Raw genomic sequence first — 25095 nt, 5'->3', positions numbered from 1 at the left:
AAACTCAGACATATCTTATTTCACAGAAACAAATTCACAAGTTTATTTTTCTTAAATTTACATGCAGAGAATTGCTTTGTCTTTCACAATTATCCGCTCTGAATCAGTTTATAGCTGGCATACCAGATGCCATTGTCTTCTTAGAGCTGATGCAAAAGATGCATGAAATCTTCTCAATTTTACCTTAGATGACATAAAATACAAACAAGATGTTTCAAACCAGCAGGAAACACTCCAGTCATTTCCCATAAGCCAATTAGAAGGGTTATTTGTACCTGATTTAAACGACCCTGAAGAGACCACTAAAACGGGGCCATTAAAAAAACAAAAAACTCTCCAACATCTGTTTTAATTTTTTAGAAAACAAAACAAGCCAGAGTCAGGAGCACGTCTCCACTGTCACTACAGCAGAATAAGGGACTTCTAAAATTTCCAATGTCAAATTTTCACATTTTTATCTGATGCTGTTGTACAAGAAAAACTGAAACAGCCAACCTACAGGTTTGCTTTTGACTGAATCAGACCTATATTTGAGCTTAAAAAATGACTTTTTTCTATTTCAGAGGATGCATCAGTGGTTTTCACATCAAAGGGAGCATTTTGCCATAGTGACCCGCACCAAATAAAACTGTTAAATAGATCATTAAATATTATAGCTTACATTTTTGCTCAGTCATCTGTTGCTATCTGCACAACTCCATTTGAACATAGTTTTTTTTATTTTTTTTTAACTCTTTGATATATAACTTGTATAAATATTACTGCAACAACATATTGATACTAGACAATTTAGTTCCAAAGTACTGAACAAAAGTCTCAGGGTGAGCTTTATAAAACTGTCCCAGCAGCCGCCTCTTCTCCTTCCTGGAGAATTTGGGGTTCTCATAAACTGTCCTCAGTAGAGAAAGGATCTCCTCCTGAGTGACTTTCTGTGCACTTTCTGAATATTCCTTAGCACTAACCCTTGAGCAGTATGTTGTGCCTGCAGTGGAGGAGCAGAGAAAAGAAATTACTTTACTGCAGAGCAAGTCGTTCCTGTTAATCTACAACAGCAGATAAACCTGCAAACCTGTTATCACATCCGGATCCTTCCCCATGACGATATTCCTCAATCTTTCACTCACCATCTTGTGCAAGGAGATGGGAATCTGGTAGAAAAATTCAACTCAATTCAGTTCAATTGAACTCCTTTATATCAACTCCAATTTGTTATCTCAACACCAAAGACATTACCTTTCTAAGAAACAAACCGTTAGCACTTACTTTGAACATATCACAGTAGTTATCCATCATGAACAGAACCATCAAGTCCACCTTGCCCTTCGAGAGCCTTCCGCTGTACACAATGGAGCGGGAGAAAGCCCTCTTTACCGCCATCCTGTTCTCAATCTGGGAAGAGCATTTAGAGTTAATGAGGAGCAAAAACGAACACAGAGCGGCACCCAGGATGAACAGGAGCACTGACCTCTTTGTGCAGCTTCACCTCCTGCGGTTTGGCTGCAGTGGCCATGAATCTCAGGAGTCTCCGGAGTTCCTCCTGGCTGTGGGAGTCTTGCAGCCTCAGGCTCAGCTGCAGCGCCTCTAAAGCCAGCTCCAGCTTCCCGTTAACTGGCAACGCAACAGTAACAATTATAAACTTTAAACTGACTGAAAATAGTCATCGCTTCGACACTAGGAAATGATCCATGATGATCCAAAAACAGACAGGGAATAATTCCTGCTGCTGTTGAACTGAGCTGCTTTAGTTTCCACACAATTATTATGGATTATGCTTTTCTTGTAAAGGAAGTAAGTAGTATAGAAATCTTCTTTTAGCCAGTTGACCATCAGGCACTTTCTCTGACACAACATTAAAAATGATTTTGAAAGGTAGGAACTGAAAAAAAAAGACTGCTTACCAAGTAGTTCTGAGATCCCCGAGTGGATATCAAAGATATAGTTGTTAAGTAGAGGTGGCCGCTGCGTCTGTCCGTAATGCCTGACCAGGACCTGGTAAAGCAACCTCTTGCACTGAACAAGGTCATCCGCACAAGCAGCCAAACCTCGACTGACTTCCACCACCAGCTCATCAGGCAGAAACTCCAGACAGTCCACCGCCACTGACATCCACTCATCAGCCCTGAGGCAGAGGGAAGGGGAGGAATTAGTTTTATACATTGATTTTATTTCTTGTACTTTAGTACACAATTTTTTTTTTCTTATTTAAGTACCAGACATAGAAACAAGATGTAAAGACAGTTGATGCGACTTGCCCAGGTGGCTTAGAGTTTAACTGTGGACACTGCAGTTTTTGCATATGGCTCCTAATCTACTTATCCCACTGTGTGTAATTGTACTATAATCACAGCCTTAGACGTGAAGGATTTCAGGCCAGTTATAGGTTCAGTTGTGACTCATGATAAAAATAAGGAAAAATAAATTTCTTCTGATTTTGACATGATTTCTCATCAAAGGGTAATTATTTTAGGCTTTCGATCTGGGAAGTAGTTTTAGAAGCTCATAGATTATAACTATAAGTCGAGAAAATTCCAATAAAAGGGTGACCTTTCCACAAGTCACAGTTAGGACTTACTGTGCTTCACTGAAAGCTTTCAGAACTTCTCTGTCCAGGTAGCTTGTTGGACACAGCAGATCTGGGTCGCTGTCCATGCCATGCAGAGAGGATCGTGAAGCGACCTCGCCTTCTAACAAGCTCTCCAGCAGGGGGAGCTCTATGAGCTGCAGCAGCCTGGACACCGCCTGCTGGTGCCACACTTCATACAAACCTGCCAAAGCCAAACAGCAGTTTTACAAGCAGCAGCAATCAGCAGTTTTACAGTGTTGACAGATGAAAACATTTAGACTGGTCTGTTTTACGACACGCTTGGGTGTCTGGTTGGTCAGGACAGAAGCTTACACTCCTGCGAGAGGCCGAGGTGGCTCATCTGTGGGGTGATGGTGGCGCTGAGGTTCAGGTTCCCCAGCACTTCCTCCAGCAGCTTCTCTCTCTTTACCGGGGAGTGGGTGGAGTAGCTTGGGACCCCTTGGCTGATAGGTTACATAAAGAGAGCAATCAATGGACGTGATTCAGAGACTCGTTACAGGAACAGACACAATCAATACAGCAAAAAAATAAATAAAAGCTTCCTTATACCTGTCTTTCATTCACATGGTGGTTTACAGGAATTGGTTTTCAATAAATGAAGTATGTATTGCTTGTATAAAAAGGATAATAAACTTTGTCTCGTGAAGTCTTGATTTTTTCCACGAATACTGTATCTGTTTTATCGGCCATTCATTCCAGAGGCAGAGACTGCAGAATATCTCACACTACTCATTAGGCAGGATGATAGTTTAAAGTATATTTTTGTAAGTTGAAATCACCCATCACTGTTTATTTTACTTTCTTAATTTCCTGCCAATTGCCTTCCTACACGTCCAGATAAAACCAAACATGTTTCATAATGTCTCATTACTCACAACCACAGATTTTGCTTTGTTTTTGTAATAGATTTTTTTCCTACTGAGTTTTGACGTTTCATGAAAGTGTTATTAATCTTCTTTCTTTGTGTTTTTACATTTTTGTAGTTTTTTTTTTTTGTACCACATTTGAGCAGTGTTTTGTCCTTGCTGGTATTTTGTAGTTTACCAGTCATTTTATTTAGCTTCTTTATTTTATATTACAAATAAAGCTTGAGTCCTGGACTGTTTTTTAGCTTATTTTTTTCTTTTTTGTACATATAAGATGTTACAATATGATTCCATACCTTTCGCTTGTTAGTGAGCAGCTGCTCATGTTCATGTTCGGCGAGCCATAGCCACTCTTGATGGCACCAGTGGACTGAGAGTTGGTATTGGTCAGAGCTAAGGAGGAGCTGGTTACTGGACCCAGGAACCTGTACAAACTGACGCTGCTGTCCTCAAACTTGTCTCTTTTCTTCTCCTTTCCAAACACTTTACCCCCAACTGGCTCAAACACCTTAGAGTCCATGAGGACCTGACAGAGACGGACGGCCTTGTGTCGAGGCACCGCCTCATCGCCAAAGAAGCGGCTGAGGGTGATGTGCGACAGAACCACATCCACAGCTTCTGAGCCCAGGAAGCAGTCATGGTACGACTTCAGGTTGTGGCGCCTGTGCTTCACCTCGACTTGACTTTGGAGATTGGAAATGATGCTGTTCCAGATGTAGGTGGCCCGAAAAGGCTTCCCAGCCATGCTTTGTTCTGATGGGGAAAACAAAAGAAGACGGAAAATATGAGGGACTGCCAGAGATGTAAAAAAGATAAGCTGCGAAACCTGCCGTGAAAAGCTGAAGGATGAAAGCAGTCTGGACGCTCTGGAAAATGTTTCTGTGCTGCAAGTTTTACAGCTTATCGTGTGCATGAAATTAAATAAAAACACACACAACCACAAAACTTCCTCAGTCCCTTGAATTTCTAGCAAGTTGAGACAAGCAAACTTTTATGTTAGACAAAATGGCGGAAAATAACTAAAAACGTATCATGTTGAATAATCACAGCTGTAGCACAGTTAAATCCATTGACATGAGATGAAGTAGCTACCAGAGGCTTACGCTGCTTCTTTGTACAAAAAAAGTTTCACCGAATTTAAAAACAAGACACCCATTTGTAATTTATTGTTGATTTACTCTAAACTACTCCTGGTAAAATGTTTACACAAGTGATTCTTACACCCAATGTGTGTTTCTCTGCAGCTCCTCCAAAGTAAGAATTATCTGCACTGGTCCCGAATAAAGCACTTATTCCAGTCAGTGTAAGGCGACCGTGCGTTGGCAGATTTGCGGCTGTGCTGTGCTTGTTAATTTTCAAATGATGGGTTGAACAGAGCTCTGTGAAATGTTCAAAGCTTATATATATATATATTTTTTTTTTTAAAAACCTAACCCTAATTTGAACATCTCCACAAATTTCCACCTCCCCCTGCTGCACTATTTCGATTTTTATTTGTCAAACGATGTTAAAAAGGACACGTTAGACAACATGATGGCTCTCTCAAGTAAAATAACTGGATGGAAAATGACAGAAGAAATCAGCTAAACAACAAAGAGAGAACTCTAAAAGACCACTGATTAAGATCTTTTTAAGATATTAAAAAGACATTCTGACTCTTAGAGGGAGGATGAAATAACATGAAGTTACTTCAGTGCAAAATCTCTGAACAATAGAACAAATTGAATGAATGTCTGAATTAGTTTCTCTTTGGCGTTCCAGAGGTCAAGTCTGTTTTGTGACTTACTTTTTATCCCTCAGTTAGTTTGTTCTGCTCTGTTTGAGCCAAATTCTCAGAAAACCCAGGAACTGTGTTTTCCTCTGTCTCTACCCTACACGCTCCCTTTCCCCTGAGTTCCTGCATGTGGGTGTGCAGAATCAGGATGAAAGTTAAGTAACAGAGTCTATCTCACTAATGTGTAATAGCCTTTTTTTTTTTTTTTGGTCAACATGAGATTGAAATCATAGTTCCATTCAAGATTAAACGCTCACCTCACGGTAAAAGCCTTAAAAAACAAATAGTAGAGTGTGTCCTTGTTGCTGCGCTGCTGCTACCTCAAGAACACCAATCAGTATACGATTCAGATATATGTTCAGTATTATGTAATTTGTGAGCCGTGGTGGAAAAGCGACTCGTGTCATCCCTCGGGACTCAGATCTGTAAAAAGAAAGCAGGGCAGGCCTCGGTGAGATCTTAGCATCTCACAACAGGAAGCGTTTAAAGCCTACTGAGCAAATGTTAGGGAGGGATGTGAGGGGCTCGGCGAGGACATAAATCAGGCTCTGACAGACTGTGTGTTTTGATAACACAGCCTGACAAATGCAATTACAGACCCATCTGTGAAACTTGAAGACAGAAGAAAGACCCCTGGAACAGTGCAGCAGGAAAAGCAGATGTTCCCGTATCAAAGGTGCAGAGGATGGGGATTGTGGGTGATCTGCTGATTAATGAGATAAATCTGCATCAAACTGTGTCTCCCTCTGGGGAGAGGAAACGGTCCTGGACTGAGGATTTGCATATTAGGAAAGAACATTTTGGACTGCAGCAGCTGTTCAAGGGAGGACACTTTGCAACAGTTCGCATTAGAAAACTAAATCTGAACCCAACAGAACGGTGTTAAGATGAGTGAAAGAAACTCAAACTGAACTGTCTAGGTTGTGGTGGAGAAAATCAGAAAAGACTCTAAGGGAAGACCAACTGGGGGTCTGAAGATTACAGTACGTGGTTATAAATCTGGTTGTTATTAATACCTGAAAAGGCTTGTTAAAAAGCACAGTGCTGTGGAAAAAATCACCCTGTTACAGCAAAAAGCATTAATGTGTGCTTTTTGTCATACATCAATGTTTCAGATGATTTCACATCAAACATTACCTGATAAAATACAGAAGGCAGTTTAGAGGTGAGTATCTAGTGTTTAAAAGAAGAGGAAAAAAAACAGCTATTCAAATGATCAAAACCAAAATTGCAAAAAACAAAATGCCCCTTAAACATTGCTGTAGTGAAAAAGTTTATTTTTGTGACCTGCTGGATCAGTTATTGATGCACTCTTGTAGTGTTGTAAGTCATGCCAATCAGTAATTAAAGATAGAGAGGAGATGCATTTTCTTTTTTGGTTTGAATTTCTTTTTATGCAATCAATATAGTCATTTAAAGTATTTTTTTTTTTACTCATTCAAGGTTATTAATATTAAAATAAACTTCATCATTTGCAACTTTTAAGTGTGACAATAAACAAAAACATAAAGAGATATGTGAAAGGGCAAAACTTTTTCACGTTGTTATCAGTAAAACATTGGAGCAGGTCAAGTTGGTCAAAACAATCCTGGGAACTCTGCTGAGCTCTGTCACCTCTAGTTTTTTTTTTGTTTTTGTTTTTTTGCTCCAGTTTGAGACTAAGCTCAGTTTGCACAGTCGAAACCAGTTTCTCTTCACAGTTATGACTTCTTTTCTGTGTCCGTGGAAAAAAAAGAAAAAAGAAACAGGAAAAATCCGAGCAGACTGAGCTGGGATGGGCAAAATGGCCCAACCTTTCATCCAATGCACAACATCGCGCCATGTGTTTGCACACATCAGCGGAGGTAAATAATCGCACAGGGAGCGGCGTCGTTCCCACATGGGTGACCTTTTTTTCGCTGTTGCTTTAACTCGATGCATTGCGACTGTTAAACACTAAGCGGAGAATAAGAAAGGGACAAATCCGGCCGATGAAGACGCAGCGTGGCACAGTCAAATCACAGCTGGTGGAAGATAATATCGTCATTCCATCTGCAAGTTAAGACCAGTCAGATTAACCGATCTGGCTTCAGGGCGCAGCTTGAACCTCGGTGGGTTATTGGCACTCATGAATTTAAACCCTCATATCCTGTGTGGCGTGTTATGCTAAATCATCTTTTTGTAGTCATGTTGTGACACAAACACGCCGCAGACTGAGACTGCTGAGTCTGCACAGAGCAAATGTCAAACGGACCACTTATAAAAACTGAGTACTTATGAAAGGCGTTTTGATTATTAGATAAACGCAAAAATACACATAAATATTTCCATTCGATGTAAAGCCTTACTAAAATACTTTTCCCATGTAAACTTTTGAAAACTGAAGAAAAAAATGCTTATTGAGATAAATCCGTTTATTCTGCTCAGTTACCAGTAATTTGTCCAAGTTGATTACAAACAGAGTAACGTTATGTGAGAGGAGTCAAGAGCGACTGAGATTATTGTGCGTAAAATGATTCGACAAAATCTTCGTTTTTACGCAGCAACAGTTTATTAAACAATCAGTCACCGTGTTCCATTAGAAAAAGACCAACGAAATAATGAATAAAAATAAAATAAAAAACCCCAATAATGTTTCATAATCAAAATCAATAAATCGCGATTACCTGGTCCTCTTGTGGCCGTGTGGACAGCCATCCATCCGCACCATGTCCCTGCGCTTTCCAAATCAAAAGGTGACGCAAGGAGCCGCCAGCAGACAGCGCCGAAACTGTTGCTCCTCCCTCCCTCAACTCTATCATGTATTATTTATGTCGCTCTCACTCCCCGACCCAGCAATGAGCCGTCCCACTGACTCCCAGAAATCTAACAAAAGGAGCATTACTGCGATTGTTTCTTCATTTTGGAGTCTTCTATCAGAGTTGAAACTATGGTAAAAAATTTATAATAATAAATTAAAGAGGGCATTTCTACTATAACAGCTTGAAGAATTGTATTTATTTGTTACAGATGAGTTACAATCACGTCCCCTGTCTTCTAACAGGCTTTATTGTGCCTAATAAAGCCTATTTATTAGGCACAATAAAGCCTAATATTGGCCTAATAGGCCTAATAAATAAAGCCTATTTATTAGGCTTTATTAGGCCTAATAATAAAGCCTAATAATTTAGGCTTTATTGTGCTAAAAAAGAATAACACTAATGAGGAAATACAAAAAAAAAAAAAAAATCCAGTCGGATTTTTCATAGCTTTTCACAAAGTCACACCTCCAATTATGGGAACACATTTGACCAGGTTACACCTTTAAATAAGAAGGTCCTAACCAGTGGATCCATCAGAGGTAAAAAAATAAATAAACAAACAAACACAGTCAAGCAGTTTCAGATTCAAACTGTAAAACACAAAATGGACACAAGACATGTTGGATTTTTTTTTTCTTTCCTCCTTCAGCCAAAGCAACTACAGGTGTATGTGCGTCACAGAGGTTTGGAGCATGTGACTGAAGATGTCTCAGGTGACAATGCTATGTGTTGATGCCCTCTATGTTTCAGGTGACATGGGCTGAGAAAACTCAAGATCTGGATTTATTTCATTGCCTGGAAATCTTTAGACGCAGCAGTAAGATGGAGCTGTAAGGACGGTGTTCCTCAGGGAGACTGAAGCTCTTATCAGGGGGGAATGAGTTGTAAAGGGTGAGGCATGCAACAGCGACAAACTGGTTAGATCACAATCCTTTAGGCATTTTCACAGAAGAATGAACATTGAGCCGTCTTTCATTCCATGATCATGTTGAACATGTTGGATTTTAATACGCCTGCCTTCGTGCCTTGTCAGTGAATTGACAATTTGTTAATCAGGCTTTTGCCACTTCATTCCTATGACTAACAGCTTCATATTGCTGCCTGTCCTGAAAACGCAAGCTAGATTATAATTCCATCCCAATGACGGATTCTGAAACTCAGAGAGAAAGTAAAGCCTGACGCTCGGGGAAATGAACAGGAGTCATTTTGAGGTCCAGCTTCAGGGTCAAGAGACACTTTAAATAAAAAAAACTGGATTTATTCATCAGAAAAATATTTACATAATGTCAGACATGGTTTTTCTAAGCTAATGCCAGCAATGCAGTTGTATTGGATTGTTGTGATGCTCTTTTCTCTAGTTAAAAAAACAAAACAAAAAAAATCCCAATTGAAACTGCTTCAAAACTCTGCTGTAAAAACATTAACCAGGTTTCTGGTATTAGGTTTTTAAATATTCTAATTGTCATAAATGAGACATACTTTTATTTAGTTGTTGGATTATTTATCATTTTTATTTTCCACTAAATATTTTATTAGTTTTACGAAAAGTCAAATTGTATTTTGTGTCCGTATGTTTTGTCTTCTTCACTGTTTTTTGTAAACATGGGGGCCACGGCGATGTTTTCTCCTCAACAGTTGTGCTGACTTTTTTGTCACAGTTGACCCTGTAGCGCATATTGACCTTGGTAACATGTCTTTGTGTCTCCTAGATAGGGAGGAAGGTACTGTTTTCAATCCTTACAGTGTTATCCACAACACTTTAAGGTGCGTTACCAATTAAAGTGTGATTTAATAATACTATTATACCATTTTTTGTAATCTTTTACCTCTTTGAAGAGGATCAAACTGCTGGCATCTAATCACGCAAATTGCATTTCAAATGTGTTACAAATGAAGAATTTTTCTAATTAATGTGTTGCTGTGATTAGAAGGTTTTATCTAGAATGAGAACAGGAAAAACGGAAACATTATTTTATGGGAGCGAGAAGCTCTCATATTTTCTCATGGAAACAAAGGGAACAACAGAATACATCAGAGATATTGTCAAAGCCAGTAGAGGAAATATATACACTCGTAAAGATAAAAACTGTTAATGGTTAGTTGTAAACATCTAACTCGATGTGTAAAGAGTAAAGTCCTATAAAACCTGCATATGCTGTGTTGCTGTACAGAGCAAGTAGGATGCCTCAGCCTTTTCTGTTGCTGCATATTTCTATTGTTTACACATACTGGAGGAAATGTAACCCAGTCAGTGCCGGGAATCTCAAGCTGAGGGTTGAACTGGTTTGCCGGCTCCTCATCCGAATGTGCTGCTGCGTGATATGCTGGTGTTTTGTAAACTTGACACAAAGCGTCTCCACCTGCTGCGTTCAATGTGCCTGGGAGGCTTTGCATCCTTCCTTTTGTTTCTCCTGCTTATTAGTCATGAAATTCTGCATGAAACGAAGATGATGACGAATATCCTGGGGAATGTTCTTCAGAAGGTGGCATTCAAATGCAAAGTGCAAGGCCTTAAAAAGTAATTACACATTCAGACTGTCATTTTGGTTTTGCCCATTCGCAGGACAATAAATCTAACTCATTTGGAACGAATGAAAAGCATTCGTTGTGACAAGAGTCTTTAAGTCTTGTCACAACCTTTACACAGATATGCACTTATATCTGGACTTTGACTGGACCTTTCTAACACATAAAAATGCTTTCACCTGAGCCATTTTATTGTAGTGCTCCCTGTAAGTCAACAAATCTTTGACCTGTTGCAAGGTGAACAACAGGCCACAGTCTTTTGAAGCCTCTAATAATCCGTCCATATTCCCAGAAACTCCAACATCATGACACTGTCAAGACTCAAGACCATGTTTCATTGTGGAAAAACTCAGCTATGTTGTGCTTGTAAGGTGTTAAAGTGTAGAAACGTTGAAGGGGTGTCTTCAGTCAGAGACTTCTTCAAATTCGTTGTAGTACAGACAGCTACAGGAGACCTTTCCTGCCCACAGCCATCACCATCTACAATATCTTTTTAATAACATTATTTTCAACATTTAATTTCTCTTCATGATCAAAAGAGTATATATATATGTGTGTGTGTGTGTGTATGTGTACCCTATGTTATTTAAGAAAATATTATGTTGAAGCTATCAGCAGAATCTGATTTGTAGAAACCAATCTGACATTTAAAGGCATGTAATAACAATGTAACTACAGGTCTAAGTCTTGCATAGCAAAGAATGTTTTACGAAGAAGTAAAACTTTCAGTGCGTTTCCACACATGATGAAACATAAAACTACATCATCACTCAGCAGATAATGTCTCATGAAGAGAAATTTTAAAAGCCAAGAATGTTTTTCAGTCCAATGCAACAGAGAGCAATCGTGTTTCTGTGCCCTCCTCACATCGTCACACAGTCCCCTCAGTCTGACTCCCACATATGGAATGATACAAGGCATTAGCAATTCATATGATTTTCATCTGGAGAGCAGACTCTTGGAGTCCATCCCTTCCAGTTGTGCCCCGGCTGGAATCCAAAGTGCATGCCTAACTGGACTATCCTCCACCCCCATTCCACTGTCCGGCTCTAATGGACAGAGGACAGTGCTGTAACTGCACCACAGAAGCACTTTTGTGTTTTGTGGATCGCCAGTAATTTTTTCCCCCCTGCATTGTTGCTTCTCCGTCACATTTTATTCAACAGCCCCGAGACCCTTTTGGTCCGCCAGCCGGTCGCTGTTGGGTTATGAGAGTTTGGTGGGCGAGCGTCGCTGTTGCTTTCTCTCCTTGCTGTGCCCCATTGAAGAATGTAAGCCAACATTTGCATGAAAACACTCAACAATTTGGTAAAGTTTAACTTTAACTGACCCCTGTGGACTGAGCTACAAAGGCAAAACAAGAATAACGTATTGCTGACACAGTTTTTTAAACCAAGTGCCAAAGCGTTTGCAAAAAAAAAAGTACAACTCACTACGATTTTCTGGGTAAAACAGTTCTAATGAAATTGTTTACACCACAGTCGACTATACTTAGAATCTCCATTTCCAAGAGTTCTCACTCCCAAAAGAGGATCAGTGGTGTGTAAATTTTCTAGTATATTCCTGCTGACACAGAGGAATGACAGTTTTATTACTGCATGTGAATTAAAACCACTTCATTGCTGTTCAATTGTTAAGGTAGTCTAATCTTGTGTTTACTTTTAATCATCTGATAAATTCATATATATAAAACACAACATATTTACTGACACTCTGTGTTTCCTGTGGAGAAAACACCCAGATTATAAAAATTGTTTATTTTTACAAATCACCTGCAACAACTTTAGAGACGCTCTTTCGTTAGTAGAATGCTCTTTATCCTATTCCATTTCACACTTTTATCAGCACTGATTTGGATTTTTGAGCGTTCCTCTTTGCACAATGTTGCTAGATTGTCCAGAGTCTGCGCCCCGGTCAAATGTGTCGTCCTCTTTAGCTCGGAGGATTTTTTTTAGCTTTGTACTGCAAAGAATCAGGAGAAAGATGAGTCTGTTTTCACATTTCTATATTGATTTAGTCATAATTTGAATCATCACCATATGAAAAACACAATGAGGACCCATTTTCTGGTACCCCAGGGTTCAAGTGAACCACTCTAAAAGTACCTAAAGACTACAGAAAAGAAAACAAAAAGTTTTACTGGCATCATCTCCAAACAAGCAGCTGTTACGAAGACTTTGCGACACCAAGACGTCACAGTTTCCTAAAATTGAGATTCATTGATTTGTTTTCATTATTGTCCTCTGACCTGATCATGGTGCAACATGACGGCGACAATGAGAAGCTGCTAGTTTCATCTTCCTCCACGGAGTTTGTGTGTTCTTGTGTATGAGTGATTCCTCCTCTCACAATCTAAAACCATCCACATTCGATTAACTGTTTGCTCTAAATTGTCTTCAGGGATGCTAGTATTTTTATCAGCGCTGATTTGAATCAGAACTGATACTAGTATATACTAGTATATGAGTGGCAACCGGTAAAGGTAAAAAACAGACCTCTGCCTTACTTAAATGGCTTGTGGTCCTTTCTATCTTACAGAGGGACTAAGACAAACTTTTAAAGCCCAGAAAAACAAACATGTCAAGGATTGAAGTTATTAGACACTCTTGTCAACAGAAACGGTGTAGTATGAATTACAAAATGATTAGGTTCCATTTATTGTACAGGGGTCGTTATGAATGACAAAGATTTTGCATAAATATTTCGGAAGGACAATCAAAAAAAAAAAAAAAATCAAACGCAGATTTTTTTCTAGACGGTTCAACATGAAAATATGCTACTGTAGTGAGAGATTACTTAACCTCAATATGTTAACACATCTTTACCTTGTATGAAAGATGCTGTACTCCGTTATGTAATCTGGTAACAAATATAACATTTTCCCTAGACTTTAAGAAGTAAGCCTTGCTTGCACAGTGCGAAACACACCAAAACACATTTAGCATATGTGCCATTTTATTTATAAACTGCATCTGCAAGCAACGAGAATTAGTGATAGCAACATTTCTGCCTCACATTCATTTGTGAGGAGAAATGTAAAAAAAGACAATGAAAAAAAAACAATGTCTCCTAAGAATAACAATTGCTTCTGTGAAAAATATATATTTGTCATAAAATGTGGGCTTTGTATATAAAACAATATAAAGACAACTACCAGTTATTTCATTTTACCTTGAAATAATTCAAGGTAATTCAAGGTATTTCTGTTAGAGGAAACCAGTAGCTGGTGCTGTTTCCATTAAAACGCATCTCAGGAGGGGGAAAAGGCGTCCGATGCATTAAAGTTAGACACGCATCGTTTGCAGTCGCTCAGCTCCACAAGAGAACGGCTGCAGGTCTCACCTCTCGCTTTTCTTTCCACAAAATGTACATTGGACATGGAGAAGTTGGCACTCCATTAAACAATGGATGTTTATCTAACAGTATGAACTACAGTAATACTTTATATATACTCAATTTTGTACAATATATCAACTCTGTATGTAAGCCTACTTAAATGATTGATGGAGGCTTGTTAAAATGGTACTTAATCAGATTTCTGCCTTTTATTTGTCCCACTCTACTTCCTCTATCAATTGTTTTCTATCTAGAACACAATTAAGGGTTATCATATGGCATTTAGCCAAAAATAAAGGAGCGTAGAAAAGCCAATAGAAACCTATTAAAAAAAAGGCTCATAAAAACATGGCTTTTAAAACTATAAAAACGTACAAAGAAAAGGAGTCGCACTACGTGGAATTGTTCCGAAGTGCCTCCCGAAACAAAGTCTTTTGTTGATCAAGTTATAGCTCCTGACATCTCTGTGGCTAGAGGGGAATCCACTCCACACTCAGTCTCTGCTGCTGTGACTTCAAGGCATCCATTTGAGTTTAAGCGACGAACTTTGCAGTAGCTTCCCCTTGTACTTCTTTTTAAGTCAAGACTGCCAAGGCTAAATCATCTGCAGACCTGCTGCACTTGACTGATTAGCTCTCCAAAGCGATCAAAGAGCCCGTCCACCCAGGCTCCGTTCTCCAGGCACTTTTGGACGGTCTCCTCCTGCCCCAGGTTGCCAGCCCGCACCCGCAGCGATGCAATCTAGACGACAGACACAAACAGACTCTGAGGAGCAGCATGCAGGAAATGTCTCCAGATCAATTTGTATCGGTTAGATCAAAATCGCACAATAATAAACAAATTTAGCAACAAGCAGAAACTGTAAGCGATTCCTCACCTCGTCCTTACACATGAGGTATGTGTGGTATTTGTAATGCTGCAAAGAGTGGTACAGAGAGAACCACTGGGTTTTCTGCTGCTCCACTGTATACTCCTAGAAGGGGAAAAGATGATGTAAGGAGAACAATACAGAGCAAAAGTAGGAAAATATTGGCTTCTGTATTACATAATCTAGAACAGAAACAAATTCACGACTCAAAACTTAGGAATTCCTGGATGATTACAATGTTATTAAAAGCAGTTATCAAATACATATCCATTTTTTAAAAATCTGTTTAAAACTGAAACTCATTGAGGTTCCTTACATTTAGTGTGTCACATTTCAATAATTTTCTTAAATTTTGATAACTTTGGCTTGCAGCTAATGAAACATTGATATTCTACTTTTTTAGAAATTAAGAATATCATAAACCAACAATAGGAAAAGGGTTCTTAATACACAAATGTTACTACAGTGTTTAGCCTGCACCATCTTTTGGGCAAAGCGTTATTAACACCTTCCATAACAAGGATAAATCAAAACGTTGACGGCAAAAACAAAACTCACACTGTTATTTATATGCATATTAATGGAAAATTGAGTGGAAGAACAAAAGGTGCACAAGCAATAGTATTAGTACACCACTCTTACACCTGAGATGTCAAAAGCGTCTTATTATGAAGAAGGGTTGGAGGACAGGAATGCAGAAGGACAACTGATGACGCTGCGCCCTCTCCTGGACAAATCACGTAATAAAACATTCTGATAAAGGATGAACATACCTGAGGCACTTTGTTTGGCAACTTGTAGGACTTCATCGTCTTCTTGTTGTAAGCCCTCCCACTGAGACGTACCTTAAAGGCTGGGGTTTCCCCATCCTTCTTCAGCTCAGTCACCACTGAGATCTCCGGGAAGCTGTCTAGAGCTGTCTGGAAAACAACAATAAAAAAAATAGCTCAGCTAAGTTAAAAAAACAAAACAGGTTTGTATATGTGCCTTTTAGCTTTGTTCACTAAGGCAGATGTGTAAGGTTAATAGAAAAACTCACCTTTAAGACCTGCCCTATGTGCAGTTTGTTAAGCAAGCGTTTCCTGATATCAGTGATTATCCCATCTACTTTCTTCATATGCGGCAGAAGCAACTCATCTGTTGTAAAAAACATGAACAATGCTCTAAACCCCAACTCAGAGTAGTCAGATGACATTGGAAATGTAGATCACAAACCATTTGCCCTCTCCAGTGCTGCCATCACATCTTCATCCAAAGCAACACTAATTAGAAGCTCAACAAAGCTTTTGAAAGTCTCTTTCGTAGTACGTGTGTTGAGGAGCCTTGAAGCAACTGGAGGGTTTAACTCTGAAGTGTAACAGAGACAGAAAAATTCAGGAAACAGCAAAGAGAAGTAGACGAATACAGATTCAAGTTAAAGTTAAATGAGAAATCCAAATATTTCTGTAAAACAAAAGTATTTTCTCAAATCCTCCTCAGTACCTTCTTCTGCAGATGATCCTGAGAGGGTGGGTGAAAACTCCTCCTTCCATTTCTTCCTCTTCTTGGGCGGCGGTTCTGCACGTGGCTTCACTTGTTTGGGGCGGGGCTTATGGTTCTGGGGAGCTGCTGAAGGTGGATCTGTCAGGCCCAGCAAAGCTTTCATCTGAATAGCCCTGTGAGACAGACAGAGAGAGAGAAAGAAAGAGAGAAGTTACACAACTGAAAAGTCACTCTAACAAATGTATGATATTAGATTTATCAACTTACTTTAGCGAACTCATAGGCTTGCTGCGTGGTTTCCGACTACAAACTCTCACGTACTCCCTTTTGTTAACCGTTTCCAGAAATTTCACATACACTCTCTTGTACATCGTCTTTGCATCACCAAAGTATCCAAGGTACTGCAATGCCAAGGAAAAAGGGTCACATGTTGAGAGGAGACAGAGTATTTGAATCCTCGTGCATCCAGAGACAGATTTAACTCACACTGTTTGTGGCAGAAAACACTCTCTTCCCATCTTTCAGCTCAGGCACAAATTTCTGCAGCAGTGCTTTCTGGACCTTCCAAATAGCTGGAGGCTCCACTCCTGCCCTCATTGTGGCCTGAAGTCGTGCAAAAGATGTAAAAGAAGAGGGACTTCAAGACTTCACAGCAAATTAAATTATGACATGTAATTAATTGAATCTCATTAACCTTAGATAAGCTTTTGGTGTACGAACACGTAGCTGAAGCCATGATGACTAAAAGAACTTTATCAAGGTAGACTAGCCAAAATGTGGGTGGCTGATAGACTCGCACCAAACAACAATAAAAGATGAAGCTTAAACACACTTACGCAATCTTGTTAGTGTAACTTTTAATTTTTTTCTCCATAGCAGATTTGTTAGTTTTTCTGTTGAATTATACTGGATATTTGTCACAAAAAGAGTGGAACAAGTTTTGAAATCATATGACCTAATTTTTTTCCACATGATCTAAACTATTCTGTGCTATCAGGGGTGTGTCAATGCTGTGATCTAATGTGCTATAACACAACAAATCTTCGCAGTTTATGCATTAACTGGGAGAAGGTGAATGTAATACATTTTCTTAAATATTCTCTGTTTATGATTTTATAAATTCCACCAGATATAGCTGGTGTTTAGTCAGCACCGGATTGGTCAAAGGTCCAGCATGGTGTCTGGATGCCTCTTAAGTTTGTGGAGACCAGTTTTTTGGATGCCAGATCTCTGATGAGAGTTATTAAACAGAGAGGCAGGCAGGAGTCACATGCATAGTTTGTAATACTAAAGGAGCAGAAGCACAACTCTGACTCTCGCTGTTAAACTTCAAATACCTTAAAGGTTTCAATGTCCTCATTCCTGATGACAAACTCGTCTCTCTCTCGATACATCCCTTCTCCCCCGCTGTCAGACGGCTCATCGTCAGTCAGCCCCTCCAGGGCCACGCTCATAAGCTGCACAGCTAACTCGCCTGACGTCGTCTCTTTTGATTTCTCTTTGGTCATAAACTCCTTCTCTCCTGAGACTGTGGTTGGCGCAGGGGTCACCACAGCAGGGGCGGATACCGGTGGCAGGTAAATCTGGGTGATTGTGAGAGGGATGGTGGGAAGCTGGACAGGCTTCATCACTGTAACCTGAATTTGGTTATCTGAAGAGGGAACAGAAAGGTATAATAATAATAATAATAATAATGAGGAGTTAACTTATTTTTGAATTAATGAGTCAATCAAGAGTTTTAGCAAATTTGTGCAAAGCTTTTCCTGTCTGTGATAAAAAACAATTTTCCATTACAGATAAAACAGCATGAGAGATTTCAATATAAGCTGAATAGTCAAGTTTAGGTAGGATGCCATTACCCATAGTTGTTTTCCGATCTGAAGTCTCATCCAGAGCTGAGAGAGCTGAGCTGATGCTGTTCCTCAGAGCTTGATTCTTCCCAGTACTCTCCTCTTCGTCTGAGCTGAACGATGGCAACGTCTCCAGGTTCTTGTGTAGATCCTCTTCCAGACGTTTCTGCTGGGAGCTCAAACCTGGATTCTTCTGGGGAAGCAACGGTCCAGGAAGAGTGGGCACTTTGGGTGGCAAAGGAGGCAAAGTGCACGGTTTGGAGGAGGAGGATGGTTTTCTTGGACGACTGCTACTTCTTGTAGAGCTTGGGGAGTACTGCTGTTTGGGGCCAGATTTGATAAAGTCTAGGAAGGAGCCAAGGAAGCCAGTTTTGACCTCTGGCTGCTTCTCTTCCACTTCACGGATCTTCTGCCTGATTCTTTCATGCTGAGGACAACTGTCCTGTGTGCTACTTGAGGCAGACGGAGGAGTGGCATCACTGCCCCGTGAGTTTTGACGCTTAGTTGGTCCACTGCGCTTAGCCGGTCTAGTCAGTCCCTCACTGTCCTCAGAACTCCCCGGTTTGGTTAAGGACTTGGAGCGTGCTTTCTTTTTTGGTGAGTCATCACTACCTGGACATCCTTGTGTTTCTGCACATTTTGTAGTCTCTTGAACTCCATTGTGGACACCTGGAGAGTTAAACACCTGTCTGGCTGAGTGGTAGCCACTCTCAGAGGTCATTCCATCTCCATTCATGACAAGATTAATGTTGCTGTTGTGGCGAGCAACCTGATCTTGGCTGTCTGTAGCCATCTGAGCACCATTTAGTGTCATGCTGATAGTTTGGCAGTGAGTGTTGGTGATGGCAGGATGTTGTGATGAGGAAAAACTGGGCGACATCTGGCTTATATCCACAGTCAGGAGCTGACCTTTGGAATCAACGGGACTTGCCCTTGCAGTCATTTCAGCCTCAGTGGACGATGCAGCTTTGACAAAATCTTGAGGTGTGACACCACAAGCCGCCACAGTGGCAGCCAAGATGTCATCAACATTTGACAAAATATTTCTTTCATCTGCCAGGAGCATAGAGTCTGGAAAGCAAATAGAGTTAAGAGCAAACTGGTTCTTGCCATCATTTGGCTGCTGACTTGCTGTCTGGCTGTAATGGTGTTTAGAGGAAGAGCATTCTGAGCTTGGTTCAGACATGACCACAGTCTGCTGACTCTGGTTTTCATTAGAGACATTTGTGCAAAGCAGGCCTCGATCCATCTGGAGGTACTGTACGTGAACTGGACCCAAACACTGGGCTGGTTGGACACCCTGCATTGATGCTAGCTTTGAAGAGTTCTGGCTTTGGTGGACAAGAGGTTGCTGGACCAGAATCATCTGATTGGGCTCAAGAAGCACCTGAGAGCTGGGGACTGACATAAACTGAGAGCGGGTAGCTGGAATTTGACCCTGGGACTGAGAGTGGGTTTGCTGATTTTGTTGGTGTGGTTCAGGAGATCTGAGTTGTTGGTTAAGATGCTCTGAACTGAGAGGTCCATGTGATGAAACAGAGGTATTTGAACCCTCTGAGTTAGCAACTTCATGACCATCAGCACTGCCTAAACAAACCTGCTGCTGGGTCATGCAACCTACATGTTCATCCTTTGCCTGTGCCGAATTTGCATGGCCAAGTCCCAAGAATTGTTCGTCAGAGCGAGAATTGCTTCGTATAACACTCTGTGGTTTGTGATCATCCATTTTTGAAACCACGTAGATGACATTGTTGTGAGAAGCCATGCCATTATCAGCAACAGAGACCATGGACACCTGCTGTAGAGCCTCGATGTCCTGGGATGGAAGTTCTTCAAGCTTTTGTTTGGCGTATGTTGGATCTGTTTCTTGTATGGAGGATCTTATGTCATTCTGTATGGGTTGAGCAGGTGAAGAGTATGTAGGCAAAGATACGGATAAAACACTGTGAGGCTGTGTCTGTTGGTGGGACACACTGGTATGTGCTGTACCTGCCACTGAGTCCTGCATGTGGCTATAATCCACCAAAGAATTAGACGTAGGAAGACTTTGCACACATGTGGATTGGAACACAGTATTGAGGGATTGTCCCATGTTGTAACTTTGAGAATGTGTTGCTGAAGCTTGCTCCTGCGGCTGAGAGGTAAACGTCAGATTTGGGGGCCCCTGAGAGTGGGCACTGGAGAAGCTGTCTGAGAAATTTTCTTGACAGAATCTCTGAACCTGGGCTCCGTACTGGATCTGCTCTTGGTTCAGCCCAGGAGTGGTTGTATAAATAAGAGCTTGACTAACGGGAGCCACGTTGTCACAGTGACTCGAGTGGGATGGCAAAGTAGTGTAAAGTGAGGAGAGTTTCTCTGAGGGGGAATGGGAGGTCTGTGACTGTGTTTGTGGAGCTATGTAATTTTGAGACAAACTATCTGACATTAGGCCAGACAGCTGGACCGCTTGTTGATTAGCAATGACAGAGTTCTGCTTCTCAGTAGGAGAAGAATAACGCTCCGGAGACCCTGTTCTCAAGTTCTGAGTGTGATTCTCTTCATCTCCAGCAGAATGTGAATTCAGTCGGGAAGAAGCGTCTTTATTTTTCAGCAAAGAAGTGGATGAGTACAGTTGTGTTCCACAGTCGCTTTTAGATTGTGGAGACCCATTGACTCCTTGAGTGGAGTCTGTTCTTGAAGACGGACTGCAGGACACTGGTGTGTGACGAGACGGGTCCTGCTGGTAAGACATATCCGTTTCACTGCCAGAGCCAAAATACCCCTGGAGGGAGTCCTCTGAATTGGGCATGTGCTCTGAGGGCATGTGGCTACTTGAAGGCCTCTGGTGGTGCTTTATTACACTACATTCACGCTGAAGAGCTCTTTCAATAGAGCCAGAGAAAATTGTGGCCCCATAGGACTGTGAGGCACCATGAGTGGCGGGCAGAGCAGAAGGAAGAAGACCAAACTGGGGCTGTAATAGGTGGGGGGCTGACTCCTGGGCTGAGCGGTAAGTGGAGGACTGCACAGGCAGAGCTGAGCCCAGAGAGGGTGTAGAGAGGTGATTGAAGGTCAGGGCAGTGGGAATCACAGCTTGGCTGGGTTTAAGATTAAGCAGTGGGTCATGGTGAGGAAACAGCCCATTGGTGGAAGTGCTGAAGGCAGAATCTGGAAGTGTAAGGGATGTGTTGGCAGCATAGCTCCTGGGTGGGTAGGCACCTGTGTGCTGAAAGGAGGACAGAGCAGCAGGAGAGGGGAAACTGGCTGTGGAAGGCAGAGCACCAGTCAGATACAGCTCTGTGGTGGAAGAGTTGGCACCTACAAAGAAGAAATCAAAGTTTGTAATAAGCCCAGCATGCACAAAGCAAAGAGACACATTGTGCATAATTTGTGAGCTTACAAAAAAGAACAACTTCCAAAATCATCAAGCAGATTAGATTTGTTTATACACAAACTCCATTTTCTGCGTTCTTACCAGTAGTCCAAGATGGTGGTCTAAAAGGAGGAAGCAAAGAGGCACTAACAGGACCAGTCTGAAGACTTCTTGACTCCATGGCTGACAGGAAGCTCATGATTGAGGTCGCAGGATTATTACCACTTGACTCAAGTGTGCCTACCAATCAAAATGAAGAAAAATTTAACTTAAATTAAAATCATCCTCAAAGATTGAGGCCTTCGATAATGTTAGCCATTTAGCTGACTGGTCCCACTTATGAACAAAACTTGTAGAATCTAAAACTCACGTGCAGCTGCTGGGATGTGTGCTGTAGTGTAAGTGGGGAGCTGCTGCGTTGTAGTGTAGCTTTGCTGTTGGAGAAGCTCCCCATCGAGGTTTGGTGCAACATAATTGGGACTGTGTGCACAAAACAAACAAAAAGTTAATTTTTCCAATTGCTTTTATTTTTCAGAAGCAACACAGATCCACCCTGTGAAGGCTGAGCAGACAGAGAATTCAAAATTTCAATTGGCCACCCTATAAAAATGAATTTTTAGGAAAGTTTTAAGTCAGGAGCGTAATAGGTCTGATTAATTTAGTGCTGAAGTTTTATTTCTGGCTCCGTCTCAAGACTTCAGTAATATAGATAATTTCTTGGTCACGTCACAAGACAGGGATGCCCAACTCCGGCCCTCAAGGGTTGATGTTCTGCATACATCCATGCACTAACACCGATTCAAATGACCAAATTATCTCTTTAGCCTGCTGTCACGTTTTGCCGTATACTGCTAATGACACATTTCTCTAACTAAGGTATGTTTAGAATCACCTAATTAATGTAGGACACAAGCCTCTGAAGGCTGACTTTAGTCACAACTGGTAAAGAGTAGCAGATATCTGTCTACACCTATATCAGATAAATTACTGTTTCTCCATTTACTCTCAAATAAGTTTCAGAATAAAGATGAGCCCCATTGCAAAAATACTGAGATTTTAGGAAAACATGCAGACGTCTTAGCTTTCTTCAAACTGGGTTAAACAATTTATCTACAACTTGTCTCTGTCGACAAATAATTAAAACTAGCTACTGAATATCCTTACTATAGCTAAGCCTGTCGCACTAAGCAATAAATCAATTAATCACATGATAAATTAAAATGAGCTCAATAATTTCCATTTGCATAATTTTTTGTTTTTCTCGTCTCTCTCTTTCTACCAAAAATTGGATGACAAAAGTCTTGTGTCTTGTGCATTATTGGTCTCAACTTGTTTATTTTGTCTACAGAGACTTCAAAATTAATTTTATTTGTTGTTTCTGTTGTCTTGCTTATTTATTTTGGAGATTTTAAATGTCTTCCAGTTACAGTGTTAAATATAGAATTTAATGTTCATTTATCTCTGAGAATGTGTCCTTGCGTTATTATGCCACTATCATTATATTACTTGAATACGGTCTAAAACAACAATATTATCAGTTATTGCAATAACTTCTGGCATAATTTATTGGCCAGCAACATTTGTTATTGTGACGGGCCTAACTATAGCTGCAAGATATGACATTATTGGTGTGTTTGGCAGCCAATGACAAAGTCTGCTGCAGGTTTCCAAACAGTGGGAAGTACTAATTTCAAAAGGTTTTTATCCGTTTGCCAAGAGAAAGAACCTGATTGATCTGAGTTCTTGTCTGGTTTCTTTCTAAAAATATCACCCTTTGTTTGTCTTTTTTGCTTTTGCAAAAATTACTCTACAAATTTGCTTCAAAATGTGCTACACAAATAAAAGATTAAAACAAATTTGCATCAGTTAGTCAACAGAAACACTCCTTTATTCTCAAATATAATTAAATCAACTACTCAACCAGATTTAAAGTACTGTCCTTCAGCCAGAAGGTAAACATCTGTGAATGGAAAGATCCTAACTATGGTTATTCTGGCTTTTTACTGATTCCTTTAACAAATACAAAGTGCCAGAAATCCTGCAACTGTTTGCTGATAAGCTGACTTCAAAGAACCCAGAATTCTATAAAGTAGATAACTAAATCATATACCTGGCTTCCTTGGGTGTTTAAACAGTGGGAGCCAAAAACCAATGATACTTAGATCGTTTTTAAAAGAAACAAGCCTGATATATTTAGAAAAACAAATTTGCTTAGAAAAAAAGCACTACAAAATGAACAAATAAGCCATTAATCGCCAAGTTTGGTGAAAAGACCCTTCAGTGTTTCACTGACTTATTCTCAATGAATAAGCAGCAAAAACCATGGTATGAATCTACACAGAGCGACACGAAACACTTTCCAGAACTGTCATACAGTAACTAGCTCTGGCTGCTAACAGTCCAATTTGCTTTGGTTTCAACTATTAACCACGAGTGGAGAAAATACATTAATACAATTAAAGTAATATACACACCTGGTCAGGTCATAATACAGATACAAAAACACTTTATTCTCTAACTAGCTACAGTCCACGGACGTGATAGGGGACTGTTTTGCTAACGTAAATTAGCGAGGGGTTACATATCAACATACGGCTCAAAAATCCCAACAAGTTAGACTCTACAGCTGTGTTTATGTCGCGAAATATATCCACATATTTCAGTGTCCCCCCCTAAGCAAAATAACCTCTGTACTTCTTTCCAAAAGCAAACACTAGGCCCTCCATCACCGATATTTCCTTCGGAAGGTGACCCGCCCTCTCCTTCAACTCCTACCTTGGTTTGATAGCGACTGAGCCGCGCTCATAGGCCCATGAAGCTACGGTCTGTGGTGGTACAGCCAGCGCGTCCGCGAAGCTGGAGCTCGGGTAGTTCCTGTCCATCATCCGGTGAAAGGTTCACTTCCACACAGGAGCTTCGTGAAGCAGCGGGAGCACATCGTAGCAGCCCCGGGTCGTACCCACCGGACCCCGGGAAAAGCGGTGTACGGTCCGCAGAGGAAAACAAACCCGACGCCAGGCTGTCCTGTGTCCCAGATAAAGTGTCTCCTCTCTCTACGTGATTTATTTTTCCTTCATTTCCCGTCACGTTAGTTTGTTAGTTTACAAGAAGTCTTCAGTGTTTGAGGCAGGGACACATGGCTGCACCTAGAGGGCTACATGAAACTTCTTTTAAGGATGGATTGTGTTGCACTGCAGACAGAAACACATACAAACACACAGCAGGGAAATTTTAATCCGAAAAATCGACTCCAGATGTCCCAAAAAAGAAACTATGTGACCATGAGCAGGCTTGAAAAAACAAGTAAATAAATAAAGGTAGTGTATTTATATAATTAAGGTAAATGTATTTAATCGTATTCAAAATGATTCATGAAACAAAGTAATTATATTTTCTAATATTGATGGTTATGGTATAACCCAACATGTTTCTCAAAAAATAAAAGCTATTACTAATATTGTGTTAGAAAAATATTACTTATGAACCAAAACAAAGTCCAAATTAAACCAACTAACGTTTAGCAATTTGTAAATTGTGTCCAAGTATCATTTAAATGTGCTCTAACAAAGACGGTAGTGCAAAACGTAGGGGTTAAACAAAATAATTTTTTTTGGTAAACTTCAAATGGAAAGTGAATTTATCTGTCCAATAAGAATTGGACTGCAAGATTGTGTATT

General features: G+C 40.4%; 2 protein-coding genes across 2 annotated transcripts; both read right to left on the bottom strand.

The window, feature by feature from the left end:
• Positions 1-18: 18 nt before the first annotated feature.
• On the bottom strand, positions 19-7968 carry depdc7a (DEP domain containing 7, paralog a). Its single transcript, XM_032561643.1, has 9 exons — positions 7870-7968; positions 3747-4203; positions 2897-3027; positions 2573-2765; positions 1899-2119; positions 1466-1608; positions 1264-1389; positions 1070-1148; positions 19-982 (listed from the first exon to the last, which is right to left on the bottom strand). Exons 1-9 carry the CDS (start codon positions 7898-7900, stop codon positions 759-761), a joined length of 1605 nt encoding a protein of 534 aa, XP_032417534.1. The 5' UTR covers positions 7901-7968; the 3' UTR covers positions 19-758.
• Positions 7969-13154: 5186 nt separating this feature from the next.
• On the bottom strand, positions 13155-24624 carry qser1 (glutamine and serine rich 1). The gene is made up of 13 exons (XM_032559932.1): positions 24194-24624; positions 21789-21898; positions 21521-21658; positions 18076-21363; positions 17554-17867; positions 16703-16819; positions 16484-16617; positions 16217-16389; positions 15950-16081; positions 15774-15871; positions 15508-15654; positions 14744-14839; positions 13155-14607 (listed from the first exon to the last, which is right to left on the bottom strand). The coding sequence occupies exons 1-13, from the start codon at positions 24301-24303 to the stop codon at positions 14467-14469; spliced, it is 4998 nt and encodes a 1665-aa protein (XP_032415823.1). The 5' UTR covers positions 24304-24624; the 3' UTR covers positions 13155-14466.
• Between the last annotated feature and the right edge of the window lie 471 nt (positions 24625-25095).

Source organism: Xiphophorus hellerii, chromosome 4, assembly GCF_003331165.1.
Source record: "Xiphophorus hellerii strain 12219 chromosome 4, Xiphophorus_hellerii-4.1, whole genome shotgun sequence".
In the NCBI taxonomy this organism is placed as follows: domain Eukaryota; kingdom Metazoa; phylum Chordata; class Actinopteri; order Cyprinodontiformes; family Poeciliidae; genus Xiphophorus; species Xiphophorus hellerii.
Note: the sequence above shows the minus strand (reverse complement) of the source record. Positions and strands in the feature narration are given on the sequence as shown.